Below are 27,530 nucleotides of genomic sequence, written 5' to 3' on the forward strand. Positions count from 1 at the left end.
GGGATTGGTTCATTTTGTCAGTCTGTCAGGCTTAAAATGAGCCCTCCTAGAGGCAAAAGGAGCTCTGGTAACATAGTGCCTAAGGCACTTGACTGCTAACCAGAAGGCTGGCGGTTCAAACCCACCAGCCACTCCTGGGAAGGAAAATGAGGCAATCTACTTCTGTAGTGATACTCCCTCAGAAATCCAAGAAGGGGTCGCTGAGTCGGGTCCAACTTGATAGCATATAACAGCAACAACAGAGACAAAAAGGGAGCTCTGATGGCAGGCACTTGACTGTTAACCAGAAGGTTGCGGTTCAAACCCACCAGCCACTCCTCGGAAGGAAGGCTGGGCAATCTACTTCTATAAAGATACCACCTCGGAAACCTGAGGGGTCACCACTATGAACCGGATATGGACAAGTAACAACAACAGAGACAAAAAGGGGGATCTCACTGCCACAGAGAAGAGTTGGAGTTGGAGCTCATTCTTGGACCTAAGATTCCTGCACTTGACCTCCTTGGTTGAAAGGCCTAATTGAGATGGTGGCAGTGGAACTAAGAGGCACAGGACAAAGTGGTGGGTTTTTAGGCCCATGGAGTAAGAAAGCTGAGTATCCTTGGGCAGGTGGCTTGCTGGTGGAGTGGGGTGTACCTAGATGTACCTATCAGCAGTACTAAAAGAACTCTGTAACACTTGCCTGAGCAGGGCAGAAGCCAGGCCAAGAGCCAGAAATGCATGACAGAGGGGAGACTGAAGAATTGTATCTTGAGTGCGTTCCTGAACCTGAATCGTAGCCTGTTACTTCCCTAATAAACTCCATAATTATGAGTACTGTCTGTGAGTTGTGACTGGACCACTGCAACAAATTATCGAACCCAGCAGAGTAGTGAGTGCCATGGGAGGGATAGCTGGTGTCAGAATTGGCAAAATGGCTATAGGATGGCACCATGTCTGGTCTCATAGGAATAAGCCTTGGGCTGTTGATGGTGATTCTGTCTCCCCCTTGAAAGGTTAGAGGAAGTCCGAAGATGCCACCTCCATGCCCTTTTTGCACTAACAGCATTGTACTTCAGGATAGATATTGAGATGTTCTTTTTGATGATGAATGCAATGCCATTCCTCTTCAATTGGTCATTCCTGGCATAGGAGATCATATGATTGCCTGATTCAAAATAGCCAATACTAGTCCATTTCAGCTCACTAACGTGTCCTTTTCATTTCTGACAACTTCCAATTTTCCTAGATTCATAATTTGTATATTGCATGTTCTAATTATTAATGAATGTTTGCAGTTGTTTCATCCCATTTTGAGTTGTGCCCCATCAGCAAATGAAGGTTCCAAAAGCTTCAATCTACCCCCGTCATTAAGGTTGACTTTATTTTGGGAAGGCAGCTCTTCCCCAGTAGTACTGAGTACCTTCTAATCTGAGGGGCTCATCTTCTGGCACTGTATCAGACAATGTTACATGGCTATTCATAAAATTTTCCAGTAACATATTACACAGTGTTTCACTGCTATTCATAAGGTTTTCACTGTCCAGTTTTTTTCACAAGTGGATGGCCCTGTCCTTCTTCCCCTTCTGTCTTCATCTGGAAGCTGTGCTAAAACTTGTCAACCATGGGTGACCCTGCTAGTATTTGAAATACCCGTGGCATAGCCTCCAGCCTCACAGAAACATGCAAGCCGTCACAGTACAACAAACTGACAGGTGAGTTTTTCATAGTATTCTCTTAAAACCCTCTTTATGTCATCTGAATCTGTTGTAATATCTCCCATTTCATTTCTTATTTTGATTATCTGCATCTTTTCCATTTTCTCCTTTGTCAAATATATTCTGTGATTCGTCTGTTTTATTATTTCAAAGAACCAAATTCCAGTCTTGTTAATTCTACTATTTTTCTGTACTCTTTTAATTTATTTTTGCTCTGATCTTCATTATGTGTTTCTTCTGATACCTCTGTTTTATTTGCTCTTCCTTTTCCATTTCCTCAAGTTGTAGAATTTTATTTATTTATTTAAGATTTTTCTCCATTTTCAATGTAGGCATTTATTGCTATGAGTTTTCTTCTAAATAATGCTTTCACTGCATCCCAAAGGTTTTGGTATATGGTCTTTCCATTTTCATTGAAGCTAAGTAATTTTACTTTCAATTTTGACTTTTTCTGTGATTCACTAGTTTTTCAGTAGTGTTAATTTCTACTTATTTATTTTTTTCCTTATTCTTCCTGCTATTGATTTCTAGTTTCTTTCCTTTATGATGAGAAAAGATCCCTTTTATACTTTCCAACAGTTAAGATTTACTGAGCTTTTCTCCATATTGTTCTTCATTTATGTTACTTTATTTTAAGTTCCAATACTTTTAATTGGTGGTTTTTTTTTTCTTTTAAGACTTCTATCTCTTCATTAAAATTTTTGTTTTATTCTTGTTTTCCTTTACTTTTTAACCATGTCTTTATATCTTTAAGCATTTTCAGTTAGTAACACTCTGAAATCTTTTTTGGGCAATTCCATTACTTGTTGTTTCTCCAGGATTATTTTTGACCCTTTGCTTTTGTGTGTGCCATCCTTTCCTGTCTCTTTGCATGTTTTACAATTGTTGGCTGTTTACAGAACATTAAGATTTGTTTGTTTTCACTTTAGAAGTTCAGGTGTTTATAGCTTCTTTCCTGTATCTTTAGAATGCTTGTTCTTCTTGCTTGTTACTATTTCCCTTGGTTCACAGTATCTTCCATTCTTGCTGAACCTGTCCCAGGAGAGCTTGCTCAAGCACTCTGGCCCATGTTACACTTCAAGCTCACTTCTCTGTGACTGAACGTTTCTAGAATCAGGGTGGTGTGTGTGAATGTGGCACTGGGTTTGTGTGGGACGTCAGCTGGACTGAGGTACAGCTGCTGCACTAGTCTAGGGTAAGCTGGCACTGGTGAGGGATGCAGGTAGATACTGCACTAGACCAGGGCCGGGTCATATAGATGATGCACAGGACCGAGGACATAGCTGCTGGCTTTGCTCAGGTTTCAGGTGGCGCTTCAGCACCACATCTGTATGAGACACTGATCATGGTGCTAGTCTGAAAGCAGTGCAGGGGTTCCCTGTAGTACCTGGGAAGGTGACGTAGACTCTGTGCCAGCCCAAAGGTGTGCCTGTGGCTGTGGTCTGGTCTAGGGGCAGTGCCATGAGTGTTATGCTGGTTCTGAATGGGTGCTTCAAGTTTCTGGGTAGGGTATGTACTCCTGTTGTGTCAGGTTTGGGTAAGTATGTCCAGAGCATCCAGGCAGTTGCTTTGGGTGCATAGGGCTGGGATGGGCACATGTATAACATCAAGATGTTGGGGCGTGCTTCAAGGGCATAAGTCACCTGGGCAGTGTTCCTACCACAGGTGTCCAGGTACAATTCTTACTTCAGGCTAGTCAGTTCCTGGTTGGGAGCTCAACCTACGGAGGGATAATGTGCCCCTTGCCATCTCCAGCAGACAAACTTCCCAGGTGATATATGTCCATGGGACCAATTCCCAGTGATTACACAGTTGAACTCCCCTGGGTCTGAGAAGCACAAACTCATACCATGCTACTGCACTTTCTCTATTCCCATCCCTGGTAGTATGCATACCAACCTTCCTGCTCCTTGATTGGGATTTCTTATAGCTCAGTCTACACCATTCTCCTCAGATAGCACACTTCCCTGGGTTTCTCAAGATTTCACCTGAGCCCCGCTCTCTCTCAAGTCAGCCCAGTCTTGATGTGCACTTTCACTGTTACTCTGTTCTGGGGCCAGTTTCTTTATTTCCTCATCTTGATCTGTTTTTTTTCCTGCATTGCTCCCTCCTTGTGCTCTGCTCAGAGGTGCCTCTTGTCTGCATCCCGAGATGGCAGTGTTGAGCTGTATTGCTGAACTGGGTGTGTACAATCTGTCAAATTCTGCTTTCCCACTGTGTGTATTCTATCTTCCTCTTGATTCTGCTTTCCTTTTGGTTCTCCAACACCTTAGTTGAGATTCTGAGATCTTTGGTTACATTACTTCTTAGTTGTCTAATTCTGATATGCTGCATGGTGATGCAATTGTGTGACCAGCTATGCTGCCATCTTGCCTCCTTCAACTACAATTTTAGGATAAGGATGATTCAGCAACCAGTAAGTGGTTTACAGAGGATTTGCTACACAGCTGTGTGTTCATCACATGGCTTCTGGTAGCCCATTTAGATAGCTAAAATATCAAACCCAATTTAAATTTAAAACACATTTACTTCAACAGTGAGGAACAGAATAATGTGTATGATATGCTACCATTCTGTAAAAATAGCAGGAAAATATATACAGGGAAGTGCTTGCACAGGCTGAAATCAAAGTCTCTGGCAGACTTAACAAGAAACTAACTAAAGCAGTTGGCTTTTTTGGGAAGTGATATCACATATATCACAAAAGTGTTGGGGATCGGACCAGAAGTTAGAAGATCTTTATATATTTACATATATATATACATTCTGAAGTTTGTATCATTAACTGAATCACCCATTTAAAAATGTTAATTAAGAAAAATAAAAACATTAACTTGAAGACTCCACGTTTGAAAGCAACTAGCATACTATTATGCATATTCAATTTCAGGTGTTTCAACAATATACTTCCATAACCTTGGGTAAACTGTTTTAAAGATTTGAAACTTTTTTCCCCCATAACTTGATTTAGCAATAAATCTCTTCCTTGTCTTCCCAGATTAACTCATAAACTGGGGACAAGTCACAGATACAAATAAAATTCTCTAGAGGCTTTTCAAGGAGCTCTGGTAGCACAGTGACTAAGCCATCCAACTGCTAACCAACAGCATTCCAGGGAAGCAAGACTGGGCAATCTACTACCATAAAGATTTACTGCCTCGGAAACAGAATGGGGGTAGCTATGAGTAGGAATAGACTCGATGGCAGAGGGTTTTTTTTTTTTTTTTTTTTACAGAGGCTTTTCAGAAAGCACTTTCTTTACTGGGAAAGTACGTCAAAGAAAGATAGCCTTGTTGAACAGATTACTAGAAACAACTCTATTTAAAAGATGCCTTCTCTAGTTTTCTAGTACTTGTTAAGGAAATATTTCCTCACCAATAAGAGCCAAGCAAAAAACCTGTTTCCACTAGATTCACCAAAAAAACTCATGGCCACCAAGCTGATTCTGAGTCCCAGTGGCCCCCCATTGGGTTTCCGAGGCAGAAGGAGACTGCCCCATCTTCCTTCCACGGAGCAGCTGGTGAATTTGAACCACTAACCTTTTGGTTAGCAGCCAATGCCTTGGGCACTATACCACCAGAGCAATTTCTGTGCTAGACTAAAAGAATAGAATCTAATCTAGCACTGTTAAGTCTTTGATATTGACACCAAGATTAGAAATATGTAAGGCTGCCTGATTTCTAGCTTCATTGCTAAAATTAATGAGCTGTGTAACTACAAGTCACTTAGTCTCTCTGGGCTTCCTGAATAGTTGGAATGTTGAAATACAAAATTCTTAACATTGTTTCCAGTTGTAGGAGTCTTGGACATTAATTCTCATCTTCTTTTTACTATAAATTATTTCATCACTAAACTAGTTAAAAAATAAGGAAAGGCATTCCCTTACATAAAAACATCTTAACTGTTTAATAAAAATACTCAAAAATAAAAATAGATGACACATTCTCTACATCACTATATTTTAAAAGCTAGAATGTTATTTCCAGTAATATTCACTTAAATAGTTATTTGATGACATTTTCAGAAGCAATAAAATACAACCATAAAATGCCAAAGTCTTCTCTGATACTCTGAGTTACAGAGTACACATCATTAGATATCATACACTCATCAAAATAATTAATCTGTCCCTCGGTCATCCATACACAAGGAAATCAATGATCTGTCATCTTCACTTTTAAAAAGAAAAAGCTATATACTTTACTTCCTCCCCATTCCCAAAATCTATCTTTGCTCTTCTTCCTAATGCATGACTACTCAGATATTTCCTGCTCTCTTCTGTGGCTTGGCATGGTTGGGAATATGTTTTTACCAGCAGAGTGGAAGCAGAAGAAATGCATGCCACCTCACCTGACAAAATGATACTGCTGTCCTGTACTTTTGCTCCCCCATACTTCCCACTCATCTGGCTCAGGCTATGTAGGCAAGGGTGATGTGATGTCCTGGGATACTAGAATAATAAGATGGGAAGGACTGGGTCCTTGTAAGATTATGAAAAGGAGAAGCACTCTATAACTGCACTCTTGCCCTGAGAACCGTCATGTGTCACAGGAACAGACTGTATAATCTTGCTCCACTGTCTCTTGGCATCTGCAACAGCATAGCTTTTGCCCCACTGATACAGCACAACCTGAGGATGTCTACAGCTCTGCTCTCCCCAAGTTACATTCAATCTCAGACCAACACATTTCCACCAATGGTTTCAAACCACAAATTAAACTAAAAACTAGCTTAATAGCATAACCAATTAAAGATATCTTTTCCAAGGTGTTTATAAATAAAATTGAATCTTGACTCTCGAAAATACTATGAAACAGTACCAAATGAGAAAAACTTACCAAATGTGCCATAAAATCCTCTAGGTCCACAAGTCCCCACGCCATACTTTTTTAGAGATGCTAAAGCTGCTGCCTTTATTCAATTAAAAATATATGTATTTTAATCATTTATCTTTCAGAGTGTAAAACTAACATTTTCTATTCTTTAACTCACATAGCTCTTCCTTTCTTAGAAACAGGACAATTCTAACAATAGGAATTAAAGTAAAACAACTGCAAATGATTTAGATATATAACTTAAAACATGGGAAAGTTATATTAGCTTGAGTCTCAAAACCTGGTTAACTCAATGAATGACTTTACACTTTTTTGCATTATAGACTTTATAAAGAAGTCTTTCCTCAAAAAATGTTTACTAGCTCACAACCCCAACAGGAAGTGGAGCAATTATAGACACTTCTCAGATTATTAACCAGGTTAACTAGGTTCCCTGGCTCTCACCAAACACTAAGCCACTCTCTAGATTCTCTTGCCTCTTTCTGCCGAAACACAGATTACAACTCCATCAGACCAAGAGTATAAGAAAATACTTACACAGTTCTTTCTGATATTCTACATTCTACATTTTTCTCTTACTTTATCCTCAGTTTCTTAAGTTAGTAATGTTACCTATCTACTTCAGCATTACATGCTACTCACCTTTACTCTCGGGTTATCCAACAATCCAAGAAAATTAAATGAAGCAAAGTTTATACATTCTTTTCCATTCACCACAATGTTGTGGCTTGGAGGGCTAGAGAAAAAAGACAGTGGCATAATTCAACACACATCCACATTACAGAAAACATACATACTATATATCACATTACCCTGGTTTTAGACATGATCTAGAAGTCTTGTCATTCTACCGTGTTTGTGTATTAAACTTCTATCTCATATTGTTAAAAAGTAAAATTAGAAAAGAGTATATTAAAAATCAGTTACTCATTAATTCTATTCTTAATAAGCAAACTTATACTATTTAAAGGAGTTCTGGCAGCACAGTGCCTAAGGCACTAGACTGCTAAACAGAAGGCTGGCGGTAAAAAACCCACCAGCCACTCCTTGGAAGGAAGGTGGGGCAATCTACGTCTGTAGTGATACTGCCTCGGCAACCCAAGGAGGGGACGCTATGAGTTGGGTCCAACTCGACGGCACATAACAACACAACAACAGCATACAATTTAAATAAAAAAAGAAAAATAAGCTAGAATTTCAATAGATGAATAGCAAATCTTTGCTTTGGTTTTAAAATTTGCTTGGAAAGAAAAGTAGCCAACTAAATAAAGTACCTCAGAAAAAATCTGGAATAAGACAAACAGGAAGTAAAGATAGAAAGATTGAGATCCAAGGCAAAAATAGGCAGTGAGAATTAAGATCTTACATAGTTAAATGGTTTTTAGGATAAATGTTATGTATAGGAAACCACTAAAAGAATAAATGGAATATGTTCCCAATTTCTAAAGTGAACATAGGAAAGCTTTTTCAGAGTGACCCTCCACCCAGAACCCATTATCCACTAATTGTCACTCAAGGGAAAAAATAAGAGATAGCTTATTCTTAACAAATACTTACTGAAGGATGTAATAGAGAATACAGTTTAGAAAAAAGGAATTTTAACTCCAAAGTTGTTATATAGGTAAAATACAGTTCTTTAAATATCCCAAAATAATAAATACCCCAAAATCAGCAAAGAAACTAGTAAACAGTAAAAGTAAGGAAGTGGTGATTCTCAAAAATGATAATCCTGGGAGATGTAACTAAGGGGGAACTAAAACATCACATAATAATATCATAAAAGATGGCAGGGGTGTGAGGGTGGGAAAAGACTGAAGTAGCAGTCGTCTAGTAAGCCCCTGTATTGTTCAATAAGGAAGAGAAATATTAATTAAATTTAGATTGAAAATACTCATGTTAAACATAATGGGAAAGGAGAAATGAAGTGAACTTAATAATAATAATAAAAAAGTCAAGCAGACAGAAAAAGGATAAAGAAGATTATAAAAATAGAGCCAGGGCCAATGGCCGGAACAGGTAAGAGGGAGAGCCCCCAAGCAGGAAGCAGCAGCCAGGGCTGACAGCCAGAACAGGTAGGAGGGAGAGCCTTCAAGCATGAAGCTAAGAGAGATGAACTTGTCTGTCACTTTGTTATACTGTGGTGCTTGTGTGTTGCTGTGAGGCTAGAGGCTGTGCCGCTGGTGTTTCAAACTCCAGCAGGGTTGCCCACGGTGGACAGGTTTCAGTGGAAGTTCCAGACTGAGACAGACTTGGAAGAAGGAAGAAGCCATCCACTGCTCAAAGAACTGGCCAGGGAAAACCTTATGAATAGCAGTAAAACACTGTCTGACATATAACTGGACAATTTTATGAAAAGCTCTTAAACATTGTCCGATACAGTGCCAGAAGGTGAGCTGCTTAGGTGGGAAGGCACTCAAGATATAACGGGAAAGAGCTGCCTCATCAGAGTAGAGCTGACCTTAATGATATGGGTCAAGTAGAGCTTTTGGGACCTCCATTTCCTGATGTGGCATAACTCAAAATGAGAAGAAACAGCTGTAAACATCCATTAATCACAACATGAAACGAACAAAGTACAAATTTAGGAACATTGGAAGTTGACAAAAATAAAATGGAACGCATAAAGATTGATATCCTGGGCATTAGTGAGATGAAACAGACCAGTTTTGGCCATTTTGAATCAGATAACCACATGATCTAACTATACCAGGAATGACAAATTGAAGAGGAATGGAGTGGCATTCATCATCACAAAGAATGTTTCAAGATCTATTCTGAAGTACAATGCTGTTAGTGACAGGATAATATCCATACACTTAACAAGGAAGGCCAGTTAATACTACAAATTTATGCACGAACCACCAAAAGCCAAAGATGAGGAACTTGAAGATTTTTATCAACTTCTGCAGTCTGAAATTGACCAAACATGCAATCAAGATGTGCTGATTATCACTGGTGACTGGAATACAAAAGTTGGAAACAAAGAAGAATCACTGATAGTTGGAAAATTTGGCCTTAGTGATAGAAATGATGCTGGAGATCGCATGATAGAATTTTGCAACACCAATGACTTACTCATTGCAAATACGTTTTCTCAAACGACACCAACAGTGCCTATACATGTGGATTTCACCACATGGAGTACAGAGGAATCAGACTGACTACATCTGTGGATCTGTTTCTGCACTTGAACTAGTGGCCTCCCATGTTTCTTGATATACTTAGGACTGTTCCATTTTACTCATCAACCTTGTGTTTGTTGGCCTCAGCAGCCAGCAGCTGCCTGAGGTAAGAGACACCTCCAGTTCCAGTGGGCCAGGAGTAAGAGGCAGAGCAGAAGCCCCAGGTAAGGAGCCTTCACCCAGCTCCTCAAGCTGGCACTTTGAACTCAGACTTCTAGCCTCCTAAGCTGTAAGAGAATAACTCTCTGCTTATTAAAGCCATATATTTGTGGTATATCTGTTATAGCAGCACTAGAGAACCAACATAGGGATCTTTCTTTTTATTTACAGGTTTGAATTTCTAGTGTTTTCTCTCTGCCATTTACAGAACTCTGATAAGAATTTTTTTTTTTTTTTTTTTTTTTTAATAGGGCTGGTCTGGTGGATAAGAACTCTTGTGTTTGTCTTCTGTTTTTCTGGGAATGTTTTACTTTCACCCTTCTTCTTCATGAATAGTTTTCACTGGGTGTATTCTTGGTTGATAGTTTTTTCTTTCAGGAGTTAAAATGTAACTTTGCATTGCCTTCTGGCTTCCAATATTTCTGAGGAGAAACAGCATAGTCCCTAAGGCACTTGACTGCTAACCAGAAGGCTGGTGGTTCAAACCCACCAGCCACTCCTCAGAAGGAAGGTTGGGCAATCTACTTCCACAGTGACACTGTCTTGGAAACCCAAGAAGGGGTCACTAAGACTCGGGTGTCTTAGTCGGGTGTCAATTCAATGGCAAATTAACAATATTATTGTGGATCCTTTGTGACTGTTTGCTGCTTTCTCACTGCTTTTCACAATTCTCTCTTTAACTTTACTCTTTGAGAGCCTAACTATTATGTGTCTTGGTGTTGATCTCTTTGGGTCTGGATTTATTCTACTTGGGGTTCTTTGATCGTTTTTGGATTTGTAGCTTCATGTCCTTTGTCATTACTTCTTTAAATGTTTTCTTTCTTTCTTTTTCTGTAATTCCCATGATGTATACATTGGGTCTCTTGTTATTGTCCCTTAATTCCATTAAACTGTGCTTAACTTTTTTAAGCCTTGGCTCTTACTGCTCTTCAACATCTGTAATTTTTTATTTTTCCTTCTGCCTGATTAAATCTCTAGGTAAGTCCTTCTATTACGTTTTTCATTTATTATCTTTCTTGTATACTTTTGTTTTGTCTGGAGTTAATTTTGTTCCCCTCCTCTAGGAGTGTAAATCTTCACTCAGAATGTTCAAACTTATTAATTAGCTACTAGGCTTGCTTTTTCTTTTCTTCTTAGAGTGATCCTTCCCAGAACCTTTTGTCATTCCTACTCAAGTCCTGAATGGCTGCTGTACAGACCTACTGCCCAGAGCTGCCTTGGACTGTCCTATCACCTTGTCTTTCTCCTACATTGATTCATCCCTCTTTCTTCCTTTACTCTTTTATATTAATAGAGTGTAGACAGACTTCTAAAGATCCCTAGTGGCACAGTAGTTAAGTGCTTGGCTGCCAAATGAAAGGTTATAGTGTTTCAAATCTATCAACTGCTCTGTGGGAGAAGGATGTGGCAGTTTGGTTCTGTAAAGATGACAGCCTTGGAAACCTTATGGGGCAGTTCTAGTCTGTCTTATATGGTCATTATGCATCAGAATCAACTCAGTGACACTGGGTTTGGGTTTGGCAGATCCCAAAGAAAGGTCTTTGGAAAGTTGATGTTTTGAAACCTTGTTAGGTGCTGTTAGATGCTGTCAAGTTGATTTTCAATTCTAGTGATCTCAAATTACAGAGTAGAACTTCTGAGCTTTTCAAATGGTTATCAATGACTTAGAAAAATAGAGATTCACATGAAACAAAATGTGTATAATTTGATGAATGGAAAACTGATTTGCTCTGTGAACTTTCACCCAAATCATACTAGAAAGTTAAAAGAAGATAACAACAACAACAAAGAAAGAAAGAAAAAAATAGAGATTCAGAACTTATGTGAAAAGGTATTGAAAATGTCTTAATTGCTTTGTTTATATTTCCCTTTTTATAGATACAAAGTAATGTGATAAAAATCTAGCTCTAAGAATTCTAATCTCACTTACTACCGTTGAGTCACATCCAACTCATAGTGACCCCTCTTGGGTTTCCGAGGCAGTATCACTATAGAAGTAGATTGCCCAATCTTCCTTCTGAGGAGTGGCTGGTGGGTTTGAACTAGCCAGCCTTCTGGTTAGCAGTCAAATGCCTTGGGCACTACACCACCAGAGCGCCTTAGAATGTCTAATAGACCTTTTTATTAAGTATAAACTAAAAAATTATAGGTAACAATAAAATATCATCACATTTTAACTGGCAGTGTTTTTCTTCCCTAGTGGTAGATAAAATACAATTAATGATATCATACATTATAGGAAATAAAATAAATCTGTTTCTCCATCACATATCTATTAACCTTATCTTTGGTACTTTCACTGAATTCTGACTTGGTCAAAAGAATCACTTCTGCCCTCTTGATGTATAATTTGGAGACTTGTGTAAAAAATTATTTCCCACTCCACAATGACAGTCTTCTATATTTGTTATCTTCTCCAAAATATCTTTTAGGTTTTTAATATCTGGAGTTCACCTTTGTAAATATTTTCAATTTGATGGCAGTTGAGTGCCTAGTAATAAGAGACACTAAGAACTCAGCTATATGGCTATTCTCTGTTGTTGTTGGATGCCACTGAGTTGACTCCAAGTCATTGTGACTTTATATATAAAGAAAACATAATGTTGCCTGATCGTTCACCATCCTCTTAACGCTTGCTATGTTTGCAGCTCTTGTGTCCATCCATGTCATACCCGTTTTTCCCTGACACTCTACCACGTACAGTGTCTTTCTCCAGCAATCTGTCCCTTCTGATGACTTGTACGAAGTAACCAAGTCTCACCATCCTTTCTTCTAAGGAATATTTTGGCTGTACTTCCTTCAAGATAGATTTGTTTGTTCTTGCCAGTCCATGGTATATTTAGTATTCTTCACCATCATCACAGAGAGTGGCAGAATGGATTAAAAAAAAATGATCCAACTCTATGGTATTTATGAAACACACATCTTAAACCCAAAGACACAAACAGGTTAAAAACAAAAGGATAGAAAAAATATTCCATGCAAATAATAACCAAAAGAGAGTTGAGGTGACAATCTTACTTTTAGACAAAGTAGACTTCAAGACAAAATCTGTTAAAAGAGATATAAATGAACATTATATAGTGATAAAAGGGCAAACTCTTCAAAGAGATTTAATTATTAAAAATATATACACACCCAACATTGGGGCATCTAAATAGATAAAGCCAACACTGATAGAATTGGAGGGGAATATAGTGCTACGAGAATAGCTGGAGACTTTAATACACCACTCTTAATGTTGGACAGCACATCTAGAAAGAAGGAAATATAGACCTGAATAACAATAAAAAAACTTAGCAGAAATATATAGAACACTCTACCCAAAAACAATGGAATATAACTGGCACTCCAGTGTACTTGGGTCATTCTCCAGGACAGACCACATGTAAGATCACAAACCAAGTCTTGATAAATTTAAAAAGACAGAACTCATACAAAGTACTTTCTCTGACTACAAGAGAGTAAAGGTAGACATTAATAATGGAAAAACAACTTGGAAAATATAGGGAAATGAAATAATACCTTATTAAACTACCAATGGGTCAAATTTCTTATAGTCAAATGAAAATGAAAGTACAACTTACCAAAAGTTATGGGATGCAGTGAAGGGAATTGCAGTGAATTCCTTCAGAGAGAAATTTATAGAAATAAATGCCTTCATGAAAAAAGAAAGATTTCAAATCTTTCAGCCTAACTTGACAAATACAGAAAACAGAAAGGGAAGAATAAACTAAGCTTAAAACCTGACCAAATATGCAATCAAGATTTATTGAAGATTATTGGAACTGGAATGCAAAAATTGGGAAAAAAGAAGAATCACCGGTAATTGGAAAATACGGCCCTGGTGATAGAAATGACAGTGGAGATCTCATGACAGAATTTTGCAAGACCAATGACTTTTTCATTGCAAATATGTTTTTTCAACAACATAAATAACAGCTATACACATGGGCCTTGCCAGAAGAAATACATGGAATCAGATCAACTACATCTGTGGTAAGACGCAATGGAGAAGCTCTGTATCTTCAGTCAAAACAAAGCCAGGAGCCAACTGTAGAACGGATCATCAACTGTTCATGGGCAAGTTCAAGTTGAAGCTGAAGACAATTAAAAAAAGTCCACAAGAGCCAAAATATGACACTGATTATATCCCACCAGAAACTAGAGACCACTTGAAGAACAGATTTGATGCACTGTAAACCAATAACCAAACACCAGATGAGTTGTGGGATGACACTAAGAACATCATACATGAAGAAAGCAAAAGGTACTTAAAAAAGACAGGAAAGGAAGAAAAGATCAAAATATGTGTCAGAAGAGACTCTGAAACTTGCTCTTGAATGGAGAGTAGCTAAAGCAAATGAAAAAAATGACAAGATAAAAGAGCTGAACAGAGGATTTCAAAGAGCACCTTGAGAAAACAAAGTCAATTATTATAATGAAATATGCAAAGACTTGGTGCTAGAAAACCAAAAGGGAAGAACATGCTCAGCATTTCTCAAGTTGAAAGAACTGAAGAAAAATTTAAGCCTTACTTACTGCAATTGCAATACTGAAAGATTCTACAGGCAAAATATTGAATGATACAGAAAGCATCAAAAGGAAATGAAAGGAATACAAAAGAGTCACTATCTGAAAAATAATTGGTCAATATCCAACTATTTCAGGAGATGGCTTATGAATAAGAACTAATGTTATTGAAGGAAGAAGTGCCAGCAACATACTGGAAAATTAGTGAAAAACAAAGCTCCAGGAACTGATGGAACACCCACTGAGATGTCTCAACAAACAAATGCTGCAAAGAAGGCAGCATTTGTCAAGTAATCAGAAGGACAGCTACCTGGCCAACTAACTGGAAAATCAAAAATGCTTAACTTAGTGCCATTAAGTTGGTCCCAACTCATAGTGATCCCTCCTACAGTTTCCAAGGAAGTATCTCTATAGAGGGAGATTGCCTAGTCTTCCTTCTGAGGAGTGGGTAGTGGGTATGAACCGCCAGCCTTCTGGTTAGTAGTCAAATGCCTTAGGCACTATGCCACCAGAGCTCCTAACTAACTGGAAGAGATCCACATTTCTGCCCATTTCAAAGAAAGATGATCCAACAGAATGTGGAAATTATCCAACAATACCATTAATATCACACAAAAGCAAAGTTGCTTAATATAATTCAAAAATGATTGCAGTTTACTGACAAGGAACTTCCAGAATTGCAAGCTAGATTCAGAAGAGGAGGTGGAACAAGGGGTATCATTGCTAACATGAGACGGATCTTGGCTGAAAGCAAAGAATACCAGAAAGATGTTTAAAGATGTTTACTTGTGTTTCACTGACTAGGCAAAAACATTTGACTGTGTGGATCATGACAAGTTATGGATGACACTGAGAAGAATGGGAATTCCAGAACACTTAATTGTGCTCATGAAGAACCTATATATAGACAAGAGGCTGTTGTTTAGACAGAACAAGGGGATACTGCATGGTTTACAATTAAGAAGGGTGGTGTAGGTGAGGGTAGTATCCTTTCATCATACTTATTCAATCTGTGTGCTGAACAAATAATCCAAGAAGCTGGACTACATAAAGAAGAACATCGCATCAGATTTAGAGGAAGACACATCATCAACCTGCAATACACAGACGACACAACCTTGCATGCTGAAAACGATGACTTCAAGTACTTACTGATGAAGATTAAAGACTATAGTCTGCAGTATGGATTATATCTCAACATAAAGAAAGTGAAAATCCTCACAACTGGACCAATACGCAGCATAATGATAAGCGGACAAAAGACTTAAGTTGTGAAAGATTCCATGTTACTTGGATCCACAATCAACACCCATGGAAGCCACAGTCATGAAATCAGGTATCATTCTGTACTGGGCAATCTGCTGCAAAAGATCTCTTTAAAGTGTTAAAGAACAAAGATGTACCTTTGAAGACTAAGGTGCACTTAACCCAAACCATGGTATTTTCAATCATCTCATATTTAAGTGAAAGCTATACAATAAATAAGGAAGATTAAAGTACTGACGTTTTTGAATTGTGGTGTTAGTGAAGAATACTGAAAATACCTTGGGCTGCCAGAAGAATAAACAAATCTGCCTTGGAAGATGTGCAGCTGGAATGGTCCTTGGAAGCAAGAATGGCCAGACTTCATCTTATGTACTTTGTTCATGTTGTCAAGAAGGATTAGTCCCTGGACAAGGATATCACGCTTAGTAAAGCAGAGGTCAGTGAAAAAAGGGAAGACCTTCAACAAGATGGTTTCACATAGAGGCTCAAGAATAGCAAGGATTGTGAGGATGGTGCATGACCAGGCAGTGTTTTGTTCCGTTGTACATAGGGTTGCTATGAGTCGGCAGCAACTCGATAGCACCTAACAGCAACAAGCCTAAAACCTACCAGGAGAAAGAAAATAACAAAGATCAGAATAGAAATAAATAAAATCAGGAAGAGAAAACAATGGGAAAAAAAAAATCAATAAAACCAAAAGTTGGTTCTCTGAAAAGATTAATAAAATTAACAGATCTCTAAATAGACAAAGAAAAAGAAAAAAGATGCAACTAACCAAAATAAGAAATGAAGAGTGGAAGTTACAACTGACCCAACAGAAATCAAGAGAGTTATAACAGAATATTATGAGCAAATGTACAGCAACATACTGGAAAATCAGGATGAAATGGGCAAATTCTTAGATGCACATAGCCTATCCAAACTGACTTAAGATGAAATAGAAAGTTGTCATAGACCTACAACAAGTGAAGAGATTGAATCAGTGATCAAAAACCTCCCAACAGCAACAAAACTACTGGACTTCACTAGAAAATTCTACCAAATGTTTAAATTGATATCAATATTGTTTAAACCCTTTAAAAGATAGAGAAGGAATACTCCCTAATTTATTCTATGAAGCAAACACAACCCTGAAAAAGACAAACCAGAAAAAGATAACACAAGAAATGAAAACTACAGGCAAATATCTCTTATAAATAGATGCAAAAATCCTCACCAAAATAATGAACAGAATTCAACAGCATTAAAAGAGTCATACATCATGACCAAATGAGATTTATTCCAGGAATGCAAGGATGGTTCAACATTAGAAAATCAGTCAATGTAATATACCACATAAATGCTGTTGTTGTTAGATGCTGTCAAGTTGGCTCCAACTCAGTGACCTCATGTACAACAGAATGAAACACTGCTCAGTCCTGTGCCAGCCTCACAATCCCTGCTATATCTGAGCCCATCTTTGCAACAATTGTGTCAATCCATCTCGCTGAAGGCCTTCCCGTTTTTCCTTGACCCTCCACTTTACGAAGCATGACATCCTTCTCCAGGGAATGGTACTTTTTGACAAAATGACCAAAGCAGGTGAGACAAAGTCTGGCCATTCTTGCTTCCAAGGAGCATTCCAGCTGTACTTCCTCCAGGACAGATTTGTTAGTTCTTTCGGCAGTCCATGGTACTTTCAGTATTCTCCACTAACACCACAATTCAAAAGCATTAACTCTTCTTCCGTCTTCCTTATTCATTGTCCAGCTCTCACATGCATATGAAGAAAGAAAAAAAACCAAATTCACTGCAGTTAAGTTGATTCCAACTCACAGTGACCCCTCCCTGGGTTTCTAAGGCGGTATCTCTATGAAGTAGATGCCCAGGCTTCCTTCCGAGGAGTGGCAGGTGGGTTTGAACGGCCAGCCTTCTGGTTAGCCATCAAATGCCTTAGGCACTATGAGGCCTCTGAAAATACCATGGCTTGGGTTAGGCGCACTTAAGTCTTCAAAGAAACATCTATGCTTTTCAGCACGTTAAAAAAGTCTTTTGCAGAGATTTACCCGATGCACTAGTTGTCTGATGTCTTGACTGCTGCTTCCATTGGTATTGACTATGGAACCAAGTAATATGAAATCACCACATAAATAGAACAAAGGAAAAGAAACCTCTGATCATCTCAATGGATTCAGAAAAAGCATCTGATGAAAACCAATACCCTTTCTTGATGAAAACCCTTAAGAAGATTAGACTAGAAGGGAAATTTCTCACTATGATTCAGGGCATATGTAAAAATCAACAGCCAATTATTATACTTAATGGAGAAAGAATAAGCACTTTCCCTCTGAAATCAGGAACAAGAATGTCCACTCTCACATTACAATTCATTAGTGTATTAGAAGTTCCAGTCAGAGGAATAAGACAAGAAAAAGAAATAAAAGGTATCCAGATTGGAGAAGAAGTAGTAATACCTCTTTCTGCAGATTATATGATCCTATATATAGAAAATCCCAAAGAATCAACAAGAAAACTTCTAGAGCTAAATAGAGGAATTTAGCAAAGTTGCAGGGTCCAAGGTCAACAAATAAAAATCAGTTGGGTTAATATACAACGGCAATGAGAAATCTAAAAGGGAAATCAGGAAAACAATTCTATTTATAATAACATCCGAGAGAGTGAAATACCTAGGAATAAGTCTAACCAGGGATGTGAAAAACTTACAAAATGAAAACTATGAAACAGTGCTGAAAGAGATTAAGCATTTAAATAACTGGAAAAATGTTCCATATTCATGGATTGAAAGAGTTAATATTTTTAAAATAGCAATAATTTCCAAAGTGATCTATAGACTCAATGCTATCCTGAAAATAATTCCAACAGCCTTCTTTATAGAAATAGAAGAAACAATACTCAACTTTATATGAGATGGAAGAGGCCCTGAATAACAAAAGCAATACTGAAAAAGAATAACTAAGTAGGAGGGCTCATGTCTTGATTTTAAAACATACTATACAGTTACAATATTTAAAACAGTCTGATTCTGGTACCACAATAGACACACAGACCAATGGAATAGAACTGAGAGTCTAAAAATGAACCCACAAGTCTATGGTTAAGTAAATTTTGAAAAGGCTGCTCAGTCCATCTGATAGGGAATGAAGAGTCTCTTCAGCAACAATTCTAGGAAAACTAGCTTTCCATACTCAGAAAAATGAAATAGGACCCATGCCTCACAATAACAAAATTCACAAAAACAAATTCAAGATGCATCAAGGACCTAAATTTGCAACCTAAAACCATGAAATTCTTAGAAGAAAAAGCAGGGGCAATGCTGTCAGGTCTAGTTTTCAACAACATATCTAATATAGTAACATGTATCTAATAGAGTAACAAAGTGTAAGTAGGAAAAGACAAAATAAATAGTTAAGTGGGACCTTATGAAAATTAAAAACTTTTGTTCATTTTAAGACTTCGCCAAAAAAGTGAAAAGACAAGCTACTGACTGGGAGAATATCTTTGGAAATGGTAGCATGAATTACAGCAACATAAAGAAAACAAAAATCCCCACAACTGTACCAATAAGCAACATCATGATAAATGAAAAAAGTAATGAAGTTATCAAAGATTTCATTTTACTTAGATCCACAATCAATGCCCATGGAATAAGCAGTCAAGAAATCAAATGTCATATTTTATTGGGAAAATCTGCTGCAAAAGACATCTATAAAGTGTTAAAGAACAGAGATGGCTCTTTGAAGATGCAGGTGTGCCTGAGCCAAGCCATGGTATTTTCAGAAGTCTCAAATGCATGTAAGAGCTAGACAATGAATACGGAAGTTCAAGGAAGAACTGATGCATTTGAGTTATAGTTTTGGTGAAGAGTATCAAATGTATCATGAACTGCTGGAAGAACAAATCTGCCTTGGAGGAAATACAGATGGAACACTCTTTAAAAGCCAGACTTCATTTCTCGTACTTTCGTCACGTTAGAAAGGACCAATACCTGGAGAAGGGTATCATACTTGCTATAATAAAGAGTTAGCTAAAAGGGGAAGACCCTCAATGAAATGTCCTAACACAGTTGCTGTGAGGATGGACTCAAGCATAGCAATGATTCTGAGGATGATGCAGGACTAGGCTGTGCTTTGTTCAGTTGTACACAGCTTCACTATGAGTTAGAACCAACTCAATGGCACCTAACAACAAAGATAAAGAGTGGATTGCTCAACTAGTAATGTTAGCACAACTGATCATGATAGGGAAAACAGGTAACAATATACTTTCATTGCAACGAAGGATTTAAGAATGGTTTAAGTTTGATTCCTATAACATGTAAAACTTTAGTGAGGCTAACTATATCTGTGAAAACTTCTCTTAGATTGGCTTCGAAGTAGCAGAAGGATACACTTAGAATACCCTATATCAGATTTGCAACAAAATACTAATTATCTTCATGGCTACAGGTAAATGTGGCTAAAAGTCCACACAGAAGCAAAGGAAAAATATCTGCCAACTTTACAACAGTGGTTACTTTTCGGAGACGTAAGAGAAATGGGTTTCTTCAGCTATATTTGTAATGTATTTCTTTTAAAACTAGATTTGACATTAATACAGCAAAATGTTCATGCCTATAATTCTGGATGGCAGGCACGTAAGTGATATTATCTGTATATTTAAAATAATTTTTAAAATTACACATACGACAGAGTAAAACTTACAGAACTAAAAATGAAAAGTATGCAAGACAGGGAAGCAAGAAAGAAAATAATGCGAGCTGAAGTTTCATAACGCATACTTTGTTGTTTGTTGTTATGTGCTGTGGAGTCGTACCCAACTCACAGTGACCCCTCCTTGGGTTTCCGAAGCAGTATCACTACGGAAGTAGATTGCCCAACCTTCCTTCCAAGGAGTGGTTGGTGGGTTTGAATTGCCAGCCTTCTAGTTAGCAGTCAAGTGCCTTAGCCACTATGCTACCAGAGCTCCTATAATGCACACTACAGGGCTCAAAAGACGATATATTTAGTAGATCAATCAAGAAACAGGAGTGTAAACAAGTGTAAACATACTATAAGTATCTTGAATTTTGAGGGTGTGGTAGTTGTGTGTCAATTTGGCTGGGCCTGGTTTGCGTCACTAGCCAGGTGGACGTAGTTACTCCCCATGATGAGACTGTTAATCAACTCCATGGTAGAATATAGGAGCTCTGGTGGTGTAGTGCCTAAGGCATTTGACTGCTAACCAGAAGGTTGGCGGTTCAAACCCACCAGCCACTCCTTGGAAGGAAGGTTGGGCAATCTACTTCTGCAGTGGTATCATCTCAGAAACCCAAGGAGGGGTCACTATGAGTCAGGATCGACTCAATGGCAGTGAGTTTTTTTGTTGTTGTTATGGTGGAATTACTGGAGCAGCTGAGTAGCTGCCTCAGAGATGTGCTCTGCTTCCAGTATATAAGAAAAGGCATTGAAAATGGTCTCTGGAGCTTCTGGCATGCTTGGACCCTACATTTGGCCAAGTCTTCATCTCAGTAGCCTGCCATGTTGTCTGCCAATCTTGGGACTGTTAATAGACTTGAATTAGTGGCCTGCTTTGTTGCTTGATAATTTGGGGACTGTGCCATTTTATTTGTCGACCCTGGGTTTGTCAGCCTCAGCAGCCAGCAGCTGCCTGAAGTGAGAGATGCTTCCAGCTTCAGGGGGCTAGGAGCAAGAAACAGAGCTGAAGCCAAGCTCAAGGGGCTTTCACACAGTCCCTAGAGCTGGCACTTTTAACTCGGACTTCTAGCCTCCTAAACTTTAAGAGAATAAATCCCTGTTTGATAAAGCCACCTATTTCTGGTATCTTCTGTTAGAGCCACACTAGACAACCCAAACAAAGGGTAACCTGTGACAGACCTAAAATAAAGAACAAACAAGGTGGGGAAAAAAGTTGTTGCTCTTCTTTTTTCATCTTAAGTGTTTCTGACCATTTGAAATACTACTATGTACATTTATTACTCAGTAAAAAAAAAAATTGTTTTTAAAGAAAAGACAAACTGTAATTCTCAAATTATGAGCTTTTTAAAGCTCATTATGCCCATTCAAATTATGCCCATTCCATCCCTAAAAGAAAATTTCATATTGAGAACTAAAGCAGTTTGTTTCAGATCTTCAGAAATTTTTAAATGTTTTATTTCAATTAAAAATGAATAATGAATGAACCACTATATATTCTGGCAAATGTATCCACACAAAATACAAATATAAGTCCTTTAAGCATCAAAATCGATTTACCCTGAAACAATGTTGTAGTTCAGAGCAGGATGGTCTTTGGAGACAGGAGGCACAAGAGGTTCTGGTTGCCACTCCTCAATCAATTCTTCCTTTTCCTATAGAAGAAAGTTAAAATGCGGCACAGAGCTAGTCACTTTGCATCAACTCCAGCAAATATCTAAACTGTTTAACAGAACAATAATACTTTGCTAGTTGTTGTGGCTAGAAAGGAAGGAGAATCAGTATTTAGTTTTGTGAATGAACACCTTTACCTCTTTCTCTATAACAAGTTTAAAAAGTGTTTTTCCATGTAGAGTTTTATAGGTGACTTGAAAGTTGAAGAAAATTTTATTTCTATGTTCAGGATTTTTCAGTGTGAGAAGCAGGATGTATAACTGCTACTGATAGTAAGAAAAAAGAAAGTCTGAAACACGAAGGTAAGAAGCATGGCTTTAGGTCAGTGAGCGCAGCCTCTATCCCAGTTATTAGATATATCATACCTAAGTTTTTACAGAGAAGCTCTGCTGGTGTAGTGGTTAAGGCCTTTGGTTGCTAACCAAAAGATCAGTGGTTCTGCGGTGTAGTGAATTACTTAGTGTGGCTTTTCTAGCCATAAGTCTTTGTAAACTCTGTGGTGGAATTTGCTGTGAGCAACTGAGGAGCTCCTAATTGTAAAAGTTATCCACCTGGGGTATTTCTGTTGGGCACAACACAAAGCAATGTTCTGGGAGGTTCCTGCTCTCTCTCAGGTGCTTAGAATTCTGATGTTATGATTGGCTAGTTTGGCCACTCTGCCAGGCTCAAAAGGAGGCCTCCTAGAGGCAGAAGTAGTCTCTGTCTGACTGCTGGCTGAGGAAGGATGCACTCCTGTGAGACACGCACTGCTGGGAAAGAGATGCAAGAGACACGCATTGCTGAGAGAGACACCGAGGGGCACGCACTGCTGGGAGAGAGACTATGAGAGACTGTTGAGAGATGGCAAGCTGGGGAGAGAGACTGAGCATTTTTCCTGAATTGTAGCCTGGTGCTTCCCTAATAAACCCCATAATCTGTGAGTTCTGTGTGGCCACTGCAGTGAATTATTGAACCCAGGAGAGAGGTGGTGGGTGCTTTGGGAGGAACGGTTGGTGAAAGGGCTGGAGGGAGGCAGCATGTCTGGCCTTGTAGGAATAGGCCTTGGGTTACTGATGGTGATTCTGTCTTCCTCTTGTGGGGTTAAAGGAGGTCAGAAGATGTGGCCTCCTTGTCCTTTTTGCAGTTTCAAACTCAACCAGATGCTCCATGGAAGAAAGATGAAAAGTCTGCATCTGTAAAGATTTTGTTAGGTACCATCGAGTTGGTTCTGACTCATAGGGACACTACACACAACAGAACAAAACACTACCTGGTCATGCACCATCCTCACAATCCTTGCTGTTCTCAAGCACACTGCTGCAGCCACAATTGCAGCCTTGGAAACCCAATGAGGGGTTGCTATCAGCTGAAGTCGACCTGATGGCAGTGAATTTGGTTTGGTTTTTTCAAGTTCTTACAGAAGCAACTATATGAAAAGACTACCCAGATCACAAAACTGTTTCTATAAGCTATCTGCATGGATTCAGAAGTACCTGACATACAGAAAAAGACTCTTTTATAATACTTATTGCAGTGGAACCTAACTGTTTTGAAATTTCTCATTAAAAATGCAGTATTTTATTCCTTTTACCTTTACTTCATGAATTACAAGTATCTTGACTATTTTGAATTTTTTACCCTTTCTTAAGCTTGGAGAAAAACTTTTGAAAATGTCATTTAAATGTGTAGGGTGAGATGAAACAACTGAGTTTATGGGACAGTCACAGCAACTCTTACCTTATAGATTTGATGGCTCCTTAGAATTCTAACTCAATACTTCTGTTAAAAGCTTATGTGCATCTTCCTCATAATAGGTTTCTCTATGGTGTGGCCAAAAACATAATCACCTGCTACTTAAAAAAACAAACCAAACTCACTGCCATTGAGGCAGATTCACTCATAGTGACCCCTCCTAGGGTTTCCAAGGCAGTGTTACTATGGAAGTAGATTGCCCAACTTTCTTTCCGAGGAGTGGCTGGTGGGTTTGAACTGCCAGCCTCAGGTTAGCAGTCAAATGCCTTAGGCACTATACCCCACCAGAGCTCCCATACCTGCCACTTGGGCACTCTAAAAACGTTTGCTAAATAAATCAACCAGTAATTCCCCATCCGCTTCTGTCTATTAACTCTATGATGAAAACCAGGAGCTCACAGAAGACAAGGAAAAATGCACACTGTATACTAGTTACAATGAAGACACACTAAAATCAATTCAAGATCCTCTGACAATCGAGGGATTCTGCAGACCTATAAAACTGACAGCACTTCTTCTATGCTGTTACAAAGTTAAGCTTTAAAAGCTCACACACAGGTTTTTTGTTTGTTTTTCCTTCCAAAGTTTTTAGAGTAAGATGTTATTAATGAATTTTGCTCTATTTATGTTTTGCCTTTTTTTTTTTTTTAATGTTTTGCTTTTAGAGATTATTCTAAAATTGTTTTGGTATCCTCCCTTTAAGACATGCACACTAGAGGAATGCTATTGCTAAAAAGGCAAGGAGGCCACATCTTCTGACCTCTTCTAACCCCACAAGAGGAAGACAAAGTCACCCTCAATAGCCCAAGGCCTATGCCTACAAGGCCAGACATGCTGCCTCCCTCCAGCCCTTTCACCAACTGTTCCTCCCAAAACACCTACCACCTCTCTCCTAGGTTCGATAATTCGCTGTAGTGGCCACACAGAACTCACAGATTACGTGGTTTATTAGGGAAGCACCAGGCTACAATTCAAGTTCGGGAAAAATGCCCAGTCTCTCTCCCAGCCCGCTGTCTCTCAGCCAACAGTCTCTCATAGTCTCTCTCCCAGCAGTGCGTGTCCCTCGGTGACTCACTCAGCAATGTGGGTCTCTTGCATCTCTTTCCCAGCAGCATGCATCTCTTTCAGCAGCACGACTTCCTCAGCCAGCAGTCAGAGAGAGACTTCTGCCTCTAGGACTCCTTTGAGCCTGGCAGAGTGGCCAAACTAGCCAATCATAGCATCAGAACTCTAAGCACCTGAGAGAGAGCGGGAAGCTCCCAGAACATTGTTTTGTGCCATTACCAACAGAAATACCCCAGGTGGACAACTTTAGCAATCAGGAGCTCCATCAGTTGCTCATGGCAAATTCCACCTTGGAGTTAACGAAGACCTATGGATAGAAAAGCCACACTAAGTAATTTACTACACTGCAGCTATGTTCAAACTCAAACTAAAGAGTAGTAGGAATGACCAATCCCTTAATTAAAAAGTTGACTTGGGAATCTATTTTATGACCATAGGATCATTCTCAAGTACCTAAATGCCTAGGAAAGAACAGGATTTCTGGCCTCAATAGCCCAATCCTACTGCAATACTATCAAAAGAGTGTTCCATGGCATGTTAATCCCACCAATATTCTTAATCATTATTTAGAAAAAAAAAGGATTTATGGACAAGTTCAGGACATTCCTTCAGAGATTCAAATGTCCATAGGGTATTAGATATTGCAAGAAAATGATACAGTAAGAACTCTGTTTTACTCTATTTTAACCAAATTTCCAAAATTTATTTGCCCTAAGAACCATTTCGCTGCATAATTACTATTAATAAATACTGCCGCCCAAGGGGGATATCACTCAGCTGTCTAATTTTTACTATTAATGATCAGGAGAGCAGTGGTCATAATCACATAAACCTTGGAAACAACTACCTGTGGTAATTTCGTTCCATTTCTACTTTCCCCTATCACTATTCTAGTAAGTAAAGAAAAGTACCAGTGCTCCATCTTTATGCCACACTTAATGCTAACTAGAAGACTGGTGGTTCAACCCAGCAACCACTTCTTGGAAGGAAGACTGGGCAATCTACTTCCATAGAGACACCACCTTGGAAACCCAAGGTGGGGTTGCTATGAGTCAGAAATGACTTCACAGTAGTGAGTTTGGTTTTTTTTTTTTTTTTTTGAGAATGCTACCTTGTGTTCCAAAATTGTAGAGATTTTTATGGGAAAACTTCTCTTGCAGCCCCTTTCTTCCTTAGGAGAAAGCTATGGGGGCTGGATCCCTTAGGATTCTATCACAAAGCTATGGGGGCTGGATAAGGAAACAATCCAAGCCACAGACACCACACTGTAGTCACAATTGCTCCTCCCCTCCTGTACCTGGGGTAGCTACTGGACAGGACTAAGCATTGATAATTTGAGTGAACCAGGTAAGTTTCTTTTCCAGAAGCCTCCTAAGTCCCTCATACTACAGGATTCGGAGCAGGCATTTCTACAGATTCTCCAGTCACTTCTGTTTCCTAACAGGTCATGCCAATAATTCAATTTAGAAGTAGGGTAAGGATTCCTTGGAACCTCAGATCTCCTTTATGAATATAATGGGGAAAATTTTCCCTGAGGCATAAAAAATAGCCATGTTTTTCTTGAGCAACTCGTATAATCTCAAACACTGGCATTCTAAATCCGAAAGTTGTTGATGCTATTTTGGGTATATACCTTATCCCTGGCTTTACTTTATTTTGTCTACCCTCATACTTCATTCCCCTTGATTTCTTCATGTTACAAAAGACATTTTAAGGTATGTAGTTGAGACCATAACAAGTGATTTTAGGAAAGATACAACAACCATATATATCAAATAAAACAAATTTGATTTCCTTACCTTGACTGTAAGATCTGATCGTTCTTGTAATTTGTAAGTTTTAGAGAAAAGAAGTCTAATTATCCAGAGTATTAGAATTCCTTCCAAAATAAGATGGTAAGCAGGAGCCTACGAGTGAGTAAAAAACAATAAAAGAAATGAAACCAACATTTCCAAAATCTCCACATAAAATTTAGTGCACCTGCATATACTCCCACCACAACCTATTCTTACCTACAATTTAGTCTCAAAAGATTCTTCCATTTCTACTCATTCCTTTTCCTATTTCTAGTAGTAAGAATCTTAAGATAGAATTTTCTATCTAAGAAAAGCCCCTCGTATTGAAATTTTAAAACCTATTAATGTAAAACAAAAATTTCCCATGAAAGCTGACACAAATACCAACATATCTAACGTGTAAAACAATAGTTAACTATCAGATCCTTCCAATGATTTAAATTTTTACTGATGGGAAATGACTGTAAGAAAACATTTCACAGATTGATAAGCCTTCTGCCACCCTGATTTAACCCTTGGATAAGTTAAGAGAACCAGTTTCCACGATTCTTAAAAGAGTTTTACACATCTTACTATATATTCTGTATCTTTGGCAAGCAAGCCTCGTTAAGTCCTTCCTGAAACATGCCAAAGAAAAAAAGACTTTCTAAATGCTTAAAGCAATAACAGATCTCTTTTCCATCATGTTCCCCAAGGTATGTAATGTGTTCCATGTCAACAGGCATTGTTCTGGTTACCTAGTCCCGCTCTGGCAAGAATATACCACAAATTGGGAGGCTTGAACAAACAGGAGTTTATTCTCTTACAGTTCAGGAGGCTAGAAGTCCGAGTTCAAAGTGGCAGGCTCTGGGGCTGTGTGAAAGCCCCTTAACCTTGGGCTTCAGCTCTGCCTCTTGCTCCC

At 38.6% G+C, this 27,530-nt stretch overlaps 1 protein-coding gene across 1 annotated transcript in view; it reads right to left on the reverse strand.

Moving 5' to 3' along the window:
- Positions 1-27,530, reverse strand: part of SPTLC1 (serine palmitoyltransferase long chain base subunit 1) — a 167,779-nt gene that overhangs the window by 137,638 nt on the left and 2,611 nt on the right. The window contains exons 2-5 of the mRNA XM_007955171.2: positions 26,633-26,740; positions 21,924-22,018; positions 7,175-7,268; positions 6,536-6,608 (exon numbers count right to left, since the gene is read on the reverse strand). Of these exons, the coding sequence (XP_007953362.1) occupies positions 6,536-6,608; positions 7,175-7,268; positions 21,924-22,018; positions 26,633-26,740 (370 nt within the window). The remainder of the gene's footprint in view (positions 1-6,535; positions 6,609-7,174; positions 7,269-21,923; positions 22,019-26,632; positions 26,741-27,530) is intronic.

Source organism: Orycteropus afer, unplaced genomic scaffold (assembly GCF_000298275.1).
Source record: "Orycteropus afer afer isolate SDZICR_OR568_19922 unplaced genomic scaffold, OryAfe1.0 scaffold00492, whole genome shotgun sequence".
Taxonomy (NCBI): Eukaryota; Metazoa; Chordata; class Mammalia; order Tubulidentata; family Orycteropodidae; genus Orycteropus; species Orycteropus afer.